This window comes from Trachurus japonicus, chromosome 6, assembly GCF_045865225.1.
Source record: "Trachurus japonicus isolate A0001 chromosome 6, Traja_1.0".
NCBI lineage: Eukaryota > Metazoa > Chordata > Actinopteri > Carangiformes > Carangidae > Trachurus > Trachurus japonicus.
The window spans coordinates 28,620,990-28,632,434 of NC_140912.1; the positions used below are offsets into that span (position 1 = coordinate 28,620,990).

The 11,445-nt window shown below is 41.9% G+C and overlaps 1 protein-coding gene across 1 annotated transcript; it reads right to left on the reverse strand.

The window, feature by feature from the left end:
- Positions 1 to 2: 2 nt before the first annotated feature.
- On the reverse strand, positions 3 to 9,554 carry LOC146986355 (uncharacterized). The gene is made up of 8 exons (XM_085780621.1): positions 9,073 to 9,554; positions 7,241 to 7,381; positions 5,628 to 5,828; positions 4,240 to 4,427; positions 1,347 to 1,560; positions 1,157 to 1,255; positions 461 to 528; positions 3 to 185 (listed from the first exon to the last, which is right to left on the reverse strand). Exons 1-8 carry the CDS (start codon positions 9,352 to 9,354, stop codon positions 23 to 25), a joined length of 1,356 nt encoding a protein of 451 aa, XP_085636747.1. The 5' UTR covers positions 9,355 to 9,554; the 3' UTR covers positions 3 to 22.
- Positions 9,555 to 11,445: the final 1,891 nt, after the last annotated feature.

Sequence of the window (11,445 nt, forward strand, 5' to 3'; positions counted from 1 at the left end):
CTTTTCTTTAAAATGCGATCGATCACTCCTGGTCTGTGGGGATCCAGAAATACTCCACCACCTTCCTGCTCCTGCGCGGAGGTGTCGAGTCGGGTCGATCCCCTCCTCCGAAGGCAGGCAGGTCGTCGAAGCGACTCGGACCCAGATCCCGGCCGATGTGTGGGGCAGAGACCCTGAGCATGGTCCTGAGGAAACAGTTCAATATGTAGTGATATTTAAAAGAAAAATAAATTATGTATAAGTCCCTTTAAATTAACTTTTCATTCCTAAACTCATCAATATGATTTCTTTCTTCCATCATCTCTTATTTGTATCTAAGTGTTAGTGTTAATATTTGCAGTGAAATCTATTCTAGATCTACTAAAATGACCTGGTGAAAATATTTCACAGTGTGTGGCGCCCCCTGGTGGCCACACGACTCACAGCAGCTGCTGCCCTGAGCCTTTTTTCATTTGTTTACCTGGATGAGCTCCTCTCCATCTCGTCAGGACTGGACTCTGGTGTGGAGATAAACACAGGATCTCCTTCCTGAACAAAAACAAAACAAAACACATCACTGGTATTCTTCCTCTGGCCATTGAGGTTTCTCGATTTAAGAATATTCCAGAGGAGAATAGAATATGTGAAATGTGTGAGTTGGATGAAGTAGAAAGTGAGTCTCATTTCCTTTTATATTGTATGTAGTATGATGATTTGAGAGAGGTATTATTTCATGAAATCTGTGGACAAAACCCTAAAATATTTTGGTGTTCTGATGAGCAGAAGTTGGAGTGGTTGTTCAATTTCAGTGTGTTTAAAACTGCTAGTTTTATTTCTCAAGCCTGGAAAGGAAGACAGGAAACTTTGTTTAATTAATTTTTGATGATTTCTCCTGAACCTTGGCATTGTTTTACATTTTATTTTATTTTCTTCTTTTTTTCAGATAATGGTTTTGAACCCCTGTTTGTTCTCTTATTTCTTTGATGTGCTCTGGACCCCGTTTGTTTTCTTGGTGTCTTACAAGCCGATGTGGGCTAGGCATACAGAAGTATGCATGACACAATAATAAAAGCAATTCATTCATTCATTCATAAAACAGGAAGTGACCTCACAACATCAATATGGGATCAAAAACCTAACCCTAACCCATTTGTAGATGAGTTTAGGAGCATCTCACCGTGAAATTTCTCGGGCTACCGTCCTGATTTTTGAGGATTTTCACCCTCTGGTCGCTCTCTGTCATGCACAGGACGTAGCTCTTGATGTTGGCCTGACACTGTTGGAAAAAAACAACAAAAAGAACAAACCCTGAAATGCAATTTTGAAAATACAAAACCAGGTGAAGCCCCTCGTGGTTTATTCCTCACAGCTTTGTTCTGCCTCAGAGCCTTCAGATCCTCCTGAGCTCTGAACCTGTCGGCCAGCTCCTGGTGCTTCTCCCTCCAGCCGAGGCACTCGGCCGTCCTCTCCGTCCTCTCCTTCTCGGCCAGCCGCCGCTCGGCCTCGGCCTCCCGCTGAGCCTGATGGGCCTTTTTGCTCTGCTCCTCCGAAGCCACGGCCCTGCGCCTCGTAGTCATCTCACTGTACAGAGCAGAAACACAGATGTAACATCCCTAAATATCTCTGAAACGATCTCATACTTTGATTTTTTTAAGGATTACACAAAGCCTACTTGAAATAAAAATCAATCTAGTCTTTCATGAAGATAATAAACACACCAATTCTCAGCAAATAAATCAAAGGAACAAGCTTTTAAAGATGAGAATCAGGCCTGTAGGTCCTAATGTGTTTGGATAACTGAGCACATCTGGATCCAGGTGTTTCCCTCTGAAGAATCACCCAGGGACCACCGCTGCACAAGTCAACACCAGGGTGAAGGAGTGAGATTGAATGAGGTTTTATTAAGTGAGTGCAGCGGGGGGGAAAAAAAACACCCTGTGATGAATGAAACTTCATCACTCTCATCTTTGTTTCTCAAAGCTACGGACGAGAGAAAAAAGACGTGTGGACGACAGGATTTTTTGGCCTTCCCACAGGAATGCACCGCGCCGCTTCTTATGTCTTTTTTCAATCCCTCGTCTCATCTGCAGCTCCTCTGTCCGTTCCCACACATATTATAGTATGGAAGCCCTGAGTGGCCATACATCCATACATCTTATTTCCTCTGTTTCCCTGAGATGACAACATCGTTTATTGGGAATCTCAACATGACAAAACAACAGTCTGAAATAACTCTTGATATGTACACTTTAGCTCTTTAGCTCTCTAGCATGATGTCCCCACATTTTCATTTGCTCTAGGTTTGTTTGCTTTTTTTTTTTTAAAGGGATACTTCACCTAAAATCGCTAATTCACCAATCATCTACTCACCATCATGCCAAGGAAGGGTTTGGAGAACTTTCAGAGTCATCAAAACGCTTTAGGAGTTCCAGGGGGGGTCCGGCTGGCAACAGATTTTCATATAATGGCGGCAGATAGAGTTCACTTTTGAATCGTCCAAAACACACACTATGAAACATCCAGGTACCTCCATACTGCTCGTCTGTGCTGACCCAAGTGTCCTGAAGCTGCCACATGAAAAAGTTGTTCGGAAAAAATTAATTTGATCTCTGTTTTTATCCTTGTTGTAGTAGTAGCTCCCAGTGGCTGCGCGAGATGTTCTTCCGTGTTTACATCATACATCCAATGGTTTACAACAACGAACGAACATCTCGCAGCAAATCTTGCGCATGCACACAAACATCAACACAGCTACTGGGAGCTACTACAACAAGGATAAAAACAGAGATCAAATTAATTTTTTCCGAACAACTTTTTCATGTGGTGGCTTCAGGACACTTGGGTCAGTACAGATGAGCAGTATGGAGGTATCTGGATGTTTCATAGTGTGTGTTTTGGATGATTCAAAAGTGAACTCTATCCACCGCCATTATATGAAAATCCATTGCCAGCCGGACCCCCCCTGGAACTCCTAAAGTGCTTTGATGACTCCAAAAGTTCTCCAAACCCTTCCTTGGCATGACGGTGAGTAGATGATTGGTGAATTATCGATTTTGGGTGAATTATCCCTTTAAATTAACTCTAGTTTTCAAGACACCACTGCGCAACTTTTTATATAATCTCACTCTGTCTCTTCGTCTATGCTACGTTATCTTATAGACTTTGCGGGGGGCTACTGTTGCTCCATGCATGCACTAAAGGATTTTTTTTAAAGAGAAGGCAGGGGCTTGTTGCTTAGAAAATAAAACATACTTTATAATTATTCATGTTTTGATACTGATGCAACATTAGTATGAGTTCTACCATTAAATCTATATTTATCATCACTTTTCTCCCCTATATGCGACGGCCCTGGATGCAGCACTGGCTGATGTAATAGATCAGTTTTACTTAAATTATCCTTTGGACAGATTTTTACTGTGGTGGCTAGATTTCATCAGGTTTGCTACTGTGTGTGGATTTATTGCTTCCTTTGTTGATAAGGCGCCATAATCAGGTTCAACCATACTGTAAAGCCTCTTCCTCTTGTTACACAAGACATAGGAGACGATGAACATGTCCTTCCTCTGACGCTGCTCATTGTCCCAGTTTCCCTCCTTTAAGACTCATTAGGTGATACTGGACACGGTTTTATCTACTATCAGCTGAGAACGGTGGACACTGTCAACACAGTTTGTGACTAAGTGTCAAAAAATAACAATCATTCAGCCACTTTAAACAAACAAACCTTGACCCATCAGTGTGTAGAGCTCATGTTCAGCTTACTATGAGAAAAATGCTACAAAAAAATAACTTTGATTATCCTTTTTAGAAAATTTTGACCACTTTGTTTATTTTTATGCTGAAATCTGGCGTCCATCAGGGCTCCATCCTTGGTCCCCATAACTTTCCTTCACACAGCTTCAAAGGTTGTTTTTTTTTTCCTGAAAACACACTGTTTTGTCTTTTCTTCAAACCTCAGCACACTTCTCTGTGACTGTGTAACAGGTAATGTGTCAATATGTGAGAAGGAAATAATGTTTTTCTGCCCCCTAGTGGCCCAAAGATGTAAAGCTCAATACAGCAACAACACAGGGGAATGTATCAGGACTGAATAAATTATACTTTTGTTTTTGTACCTTGACCAAGTTTAGTTTTTTTCTGGTCAATTAAGGATCAAATGGATCCAAATGACATTGTATTCCCTAAAATTAGAGAAATAGAGTAGATCTATAATATCAAACAAACCTTTTACCTTAAACTGAAGAGACACACTCTCACCTGTCTTTGAGTTGGACATTTTCCTGTGTGACTTGTCTCAGCTTGTGTCGGAGATCGTCTCTGTCCGACTCCAGGCTCCGTTTCTCCTGCAGCAGGGCCTGTTTCTCTCCAGACACCCGGTCCAGCTTCAGCTTGGTTTCAAAATAATTCTTCTCCGTTTGTGCCAGAAGAAGCTGCACATCAGTGTGCTGCGATGAGACAAAGACAGGTTTACAAACTGAGTTGTATGATGTTTATTCAGTAACAGACAGAGGGCGCTCTCTCTGTAAATGCTTAAGGATTTACCATCTGCTGCTCATTAACGTTGACAACTGTGGAAATGATGATGATGATGATATTTCATCACTGATATTCTCGCCCCATGATGTGCAGGATGGCACCAGGTACTAGTCTCTCTCTGTTGCCTTCTTAATCAAAACCTGACTGTAATTGGTCCCTTTTTAAATGATTAGGTCTTCTCCAATCACCTGTAATTAACTCTAACATCGTTGAGGGACCCTAGACTCAGAAACATCCTCATTCCTCAGATCTTCCACAGCATTATTACACGTCTGTCAAATGCCCATTGCCATAATCGCCATAGTCATAGCAGTAGGTTTGTTACCTTTAATTGTCGGTACAAGCTATTTTTAGAACAGCAGAGCAGAGCCTCAGAGCTACGCTACGGAGGCTAATGGGATTTCTTGGTTTCCCTCATCAAACTCATCAAATACACAATCAGACAACTCCAAAACGCTCTGGTGGACAAGTTGTGACCTGCACATTCACCACGCTATGAGATAATAACAGAACGTTACCAGACAGAGTTGTTTTAGAGGTAAATTCATGCAAAACCACTGATGCGCATTTCTTTTGGGGGCAGTTTTTCATCAAGCAGTCTCTGCATTTAGCACCAGAGCGTTTTGGAGTTGTTGGATTGTGTATTTGATGAGTTTGATGAAGGAAACCAAGAAATCCCATTAGCCTCCGTAGCGTAGCTCTGAGCAGCTCACAGCTCTGCTCCGCTGTTCTAAAAACAGCTTGCACCGACAATTAAAGGTAACGAACCTACTGCTATGACTATAGGGATTATGGCAATGGGCCAATTTGCCAAAAATGTTGAACCATCTCTTTAATAGTGCTGGGGACTATTTTCTGTGGTGCATTAGTAATGTTAGGTTGCCTTTGTGAATATGTCTGGCAGGAAAATTGACATGACAATACATGTTGTATAATGGTTACACTTAATTGTCACACTCTGTTGCTGATAAGTTGTTTACACTTGACCGCGCAGATCAGCTGACAGTATCTGTGTGTGTGTGTGTGTGTGTGTGTGTGTGTGTGTGTGTGTGTGTGTGTGTGTGTGTGTGTGTGTGTGTGTGTGTGTGTGTGTGTGTGTCTGTGCTCACCTCTTTCCTAAGATGCTGCAGCTCCTCACTCATTCGGCCCCTGTCAGCCTCGGCCACCTCTTTGTCCTGCCGACAGCCGAGGGCCCGGGCCTCGGCCAGGGCCCGGCTCTTCTCCGCCTCCCCCCTCGACCCCTCGGCCTCCTCCGCCACCCGGGAGCACAGCGTCGCCCTCTGCTGGCTCTGGTACAGCTTCTGCTTCAGCTGAGGAGAGACGGAGAGACAGAGAGAGAGAGAGAGAGAGAGAGATGGGGAGATGGGGAGATGGGGGAGTCGGTCAGGAAACAGGAGACGGCTGCTTTGTCTGCAGATGTAACACGACTCCCGGCTCAGCTGAAGAATAAGAGTCAGTGACACCGACACTGTGGTGTGACTTGACTTGAAACTGCTTTTCACATTAATGTAGGAACACAACATCCGACTGGAGACTGGAGACAATCTGAGACTCAGTACGTTGTAACTCCTATTATTAAAGGGCCAGTCCACAGATTTTACGCATTAACATAACTGTGTAGAGCATTAAGTGTGTAAAAGATTCTTTTAGTTGCATTCTGGGAAATGTATGATCCAGTCCTTTTGCAGTTTGACTCATAAATAAAAAGGCATCACATCTTGGCCTCTTCTGAATCAATTTGCAGCACTGAAGTTTTACTTTCTACAGCATTTTTTATATGATATACACAAGAATATACTGGTCCTCTTACTATCAATTATTTTGCAAATGTTATGTGCAAATAGATTTTAAAGGCAGCAGTTCCATTACCAAAGTGTCGTCATGTAACACTGTGATAACGTGGTGTTCAGAGAAAAGCCTGATAAACGGTGGCTCACTGTGTGACTCATCTCGTATCTGTAACAATGTCAAACTGTCACAGAGTCTAATTATCACACTTGATTATTTAGTCATCATCCAAGACAAGAGGATAGTTCCCTGCTCCTCTTTATCTTTGTCTTCACTACATAATCACATAATACAGATTAGTACATATGCAGATTAAAAGATGTGATGTGATGGAGAGTCGGCATCATCTGTTTTTATTGCCCTATCTTATTGTTACTCTATGTTGATGATTTATGGTGTTTTTATCTATATTGCTAGCACTTGACTCTATGTATGTTGTGCAGCACTTTGGGCAACTGGTTGTTTTTAAATGTGCTATATAAATACATTTTGAGTTGAGTTGAGTTGAGTTGAGAGACAGAAATCACTTATTTAAAGTGAAAATGAAGCCAAACAAAAATAGAAACCAACATGAAGCAGATCAGTGCATATACAAGTGCACAAAGCAAATTATAATAATTAGGATAAATTTCTCAATTTCAATTCTTGTTCACTAAGATGATCCATGTGGAGAAAACAAACTTTAAAGCGCACAGCTAAATGGTATTTTACCTCATATTTATACATAAATAATAATAATAACATTTCATAACAGCCAAAAAATGACCTGACCTTTACTGTACAGTTCATATCATTACATCCAATGTGTCAGACTGTCAAACTGATGTGTTTGGGTGGTTTCTCTGTGTTAACGTCTGAAGGCCTCCTTCGCCCCGTCGTCTTATCTCTTGTGAGTGATGATGCGCTGTGTAAAAAGCGGTGTTTTTGAACGCACCTCTTTGACCTGCGTCTGCAGCTCCTGGTTCAGGTTCCTGAGGTTCCTCATGGTCAGCTCGTTCTCCGTGCGCATCATGATCCGCTCCATGTGGATCTCATTTGATAAGAACTTGTTTTCTTTCTTCAGATCTTCACATTCCTGAGGAAACATCAGCAACATTATCAGTGGCATGTGGTGCAGAAGGAAAAACCTGAGGAGCCCAAAATGATAGATTATGGGGGGGAAAAAATGTGAAGAACGACTCCTCTGCTTTGAAATCAAACTCATTTGTAACATTAGAGAAATAAATTGACTCATTTCAACCATCAAAAACCTGACGTGACAGAACATTTAGACTCTTAACGTCCAGTCTCAACATCATCACTGTGACCGTTTGACTTTAATGTTTGATTTTCATCATGAGTTTAGACTCCGGACCTGTTGCTCAGAGAATAATCTCACTATGAGGTCCATTTAGTAGGTGGTCTGAACTTTCATCTCTGTCAAATGATCTTCTTCACTGCGCAGCTGGAGCTGTAACGGAGCTGTGGATGTTCAATGTTTACATTTTTACTCACCACTGTGAGGACAAGTCCTGAATGCAAAGCCTTTTTTATTATTATTTTTAAAGGTCCAGTGTGTAATAATTGTTAAGGTTTATTGACAAAATCTGAATATATTACCCATGAATATATTTATATAAGTGTGTAATCGATATAAAATAAAATTTGTTTGGTTTTTGTAGCCTTACAATTCTAATTTTATATATAGGGTCTTGCTTTAGAGAGTGTCGCCATCTTGCGCCGCCATGTTTTTACAGCAGCCCGAATGGAAAATCCAGCCAACCAGAGAGCGCGATTCACAAGTTCCGCGTTCATAAATAAACCAACGGAGAAGGAGTAGGAAACAGCAGACGTGTCGAAATATGGTTTAGATCTTCACCTCACTGCTCCATGCTCCTGAAATACTCCCAGTTGTCCCAGTTTTTTTGTCCTCTGAGGCCACTGTCACTTTGCCAACGGGACAACCCCCCCCCCCCCCCCAAGGACAGTGAAGAGAGACAGGAAAGTGGGGAGAAAGACTGGGGGAACGACATGCAGCGATCATCGCATTGGGCATTGCCAACATGGGATGTGCACTCAACCACCAAGCACTCTTCTATTTCTATTTTTTATTTTGGGCTTTTCTTTTTGATTTTAAATATTTTAGAGTATTTCTTCTTCAATTGTTTTTTATTTTTATTTGTATTGCCTTCTTTTAAATGTCCATATTTTCCAGTTTCTCAGCTTCCATGACTCTTGAGTGACATAACACCTAATAACTAATTACATGCAACCTGCTCCTCACTCTCAGCAGTGACGACATTGTGCAGACGAGTCGACAACATCAGGTGTGATGTTCATCCAAAAAGATATACAACAGAAAAATATGAAATAAACTTATATTGTTTGAATTTTCTCTCTTGCAGAATTTCATCTATTCTTCCTCACCAGACGCCTTTTACTGGGACACGAGCCCCGGTATAAATGTTATATACTTTAATCCTTCAAGAGTTGTGCCTCAGTAGATACTAATGTCTGCTTATCATTCCAGGAGTTTCCACAATAAAAGCCCGTCAACAACCTGCACAGCAGCAGTTCAGCCTGGCCCTGCAGCCATCACACACACTGTTGTTGTTAACTCATGCACATTAATGAGTTTTTGTCCTCAAGGGAAGATTTATATTTTAGATACGACACAGGAAGATGAAAATATGATGATGAACATCAAACCTCCAGGTGCTTTTTTAAAAGAAATTAAATCTGTTTGGCCTGAAGTCTGACTCCTTCCTCCTCCCTCCTCCTCCTCACCTTCCTCTTGCGGACCAGCTCTCCCTGCAGGTGGTTGATCTGGAGGAAGGATCCGTTGGGGTTGACGGCGCTGACCGGCCTCACTATCCGGACGGGCCTCCTGCTCGGCCTGCAGAGACCTTTGACCTCTTCTCCCGCCCCGTTCCCAAAGCGGCCGCCTCTGCCCACGTTGCTGCTGCTCATGGAGAAGGACTTGTAGAAGCTGTCGTCCAGAGAGGACGCTACGACTGCTGCTGTCCCCGCCGTCTGCAGGTCCGTGTGGGATCTGGCTCTGAGTGACATTTCAGGGTTTGAAACTTCAGCGTCGATGCTCCGGGGTGAAGATGATGTGGCTCCCGGTGCATGGGCAGGCAGGACGTCGGCCAACAAGTTTGAATGAATGAAGTTCTCAGTTTCATGTCGAGTTCAGTTCACGGGATGGATCCTGTCAGCATTGATTATTCATGAGGTAACGTGATAGGCAGGAAAACAGCCTCTTCTGTGTGCAGGTAACGAAGACGCCTGTGGTCTTCAAAGAAACACTCAAACCCACATGCAACATTTGCAAATATTTCATTATCTTTAAATTGCCACTTGGTTTCATCAGCTGCTCCTCTCCTCAAGTCAGATATCAGATTATTACAGACTGCATTAGTGTGGGAAGCCAAAGGTGAAACTATTTCTAATTGTTATGATCTTAGTATAACCTTTATTTAGGAGCAACCGCATTTACAATATAGCCGAGACAAAACACAAAACGTAGGCTACATAAGCACATCCAAAATACCAAAAAGTAAAAGTGACAAAGATAAATTGAAAACAGAGAAGAGCAGTTGGAGGTAAAATAAGATGCAACTATGGATTTAAAGGGATAGTTCAACATTTTGGCAAATTGGCCCATTGCCATAATCGCTATAGTCATAGCAGTGGGTCTGTTACACTCTGGTGGACAAGTTGTGACCTGCACATTCACCACGCTATGAGATAATAACAGAACGTTACGAGACAGAGTTGTTTTGGAGGTAAATTCGTGCAAAACAGCTGATGCGTGTTCCCGTCAAGGGCAACTTTTCAGCAAGCAGTCTCTGAATTTACCTAGAGAACAACTCTGTCTGGTCACAACTTGTCCACCAGAACGTTTTGGAGTCGTTGGATTGTGTATTTGATGAGTTTGATGAGGGAAACCAAGAAATCCCATTAGCCTCTGTAGCGTAGCTCTGAGCAGCTCACAGCTCTGCTCCACCGTTCTAAAAATAGCTTGCATATACCATAATAAAGGTAACAAACCTACTGCTATGACTATAGGGATTATGGCAATGGGCCAATTTGCCAAAATGTTGAACTATCCCTTTAAATTGTCCTAATGATAAAAGTGTGGTAAATTTCAGATGGTTTTGCCGAGTGGCAATGGTCAAATCCTTTAAAAGAGAAATCAGGACGTTTAAGGAGAATAACTCATCTGACTCTGTCTTTAGGATAAAAGTGTGTAATTGGCTTTTGGATCAGACGCCTCAGGAAGACGGAAAAAAAAAAAAAACTGTTTCAGTTACAGCCCTCTGTTCTCCCCGAGGACGACTTCCTGTGTGAAGGAACATTTTCACACTTCTGTTTCTCTCTAGACTCGCACCAGTCTTGACCGGGAAGGTGTGACCAATCAGCTTCTTATCTCACACACATGATATTCACCGAGTCGTGGAAGTAGGTCATGTCGAGCTGTCACAACATCCTCCTCCATGTCAGCGAGGGATGATAAAGTGACTGTAATCCCGTCAGTACGGTGGCCTGTTGGGTCAAACACAGCCAAACATCTCAGACCAAAAGACACCATCCATCACACAAAATATGATGCTTTATTCCAAAAACACAATATTTAATAATGCACAACAGCTCAGAAAACACGATGACAGAGGGACATTTTACAAACCACAATGTTTCATCAAGCACATTTCATGTTACACAACATTTCAGAAAAGATTAATGACATTTTGCAGGTTTGCAATGTTTCAAAAATACAAAATTTAACAATGCACGACATCTCAGAAAACACAAAGACACGAAACAAACATTTCAGAAAATCATGGACGTGTAGAAAATGTCAGGATGCACAAACACATTCTCTGAAACAAACAGGAAGTTGACTGTTTCTATTCTCATGTGCAATTTTGGAGCAACACAACATTTCACAAGTTCAAAATTTCAACATTTCACAAAACAACAACCACAACAAGAACAAAACTGATGGGAAAACACAATGACATTTTGCAGGTCACAATATTTAACGATGCAGCGACATCTCACAATCGCCCCACTGGCATTTGACAAAACACATGAAGGTTTCAGAATAAGGAAAGGAAAATTTCATAAAACACGGATTTTACGCTATGTTATTACACA

Excerpts from the sequence above, each read along its gene's own strand:
- LOC146986355 (XM_085780621.1), bottom strand. The coding sequence starts at position 9,354 with ATGTCACTCAGAGCCAGATCCCACACGGACCTGCAGACGGCGGGGACA. Across the intron at positions 7,382-9,072 it reads AGCTGGTCCGCAAGAGGAAG|GAATGTGAAGATCTGAAGAA; the intron begins GTGAGGAGGAGG and ends ATGTTTCCTCAG. Across the intron at positions 186-460 it reads ATGGAGAGGAGCTCATCCAG|GACCATGCTCAGGGTCTCTG; the intron begins GTAAACAAATGA and ends CTGTTTCCTCAG.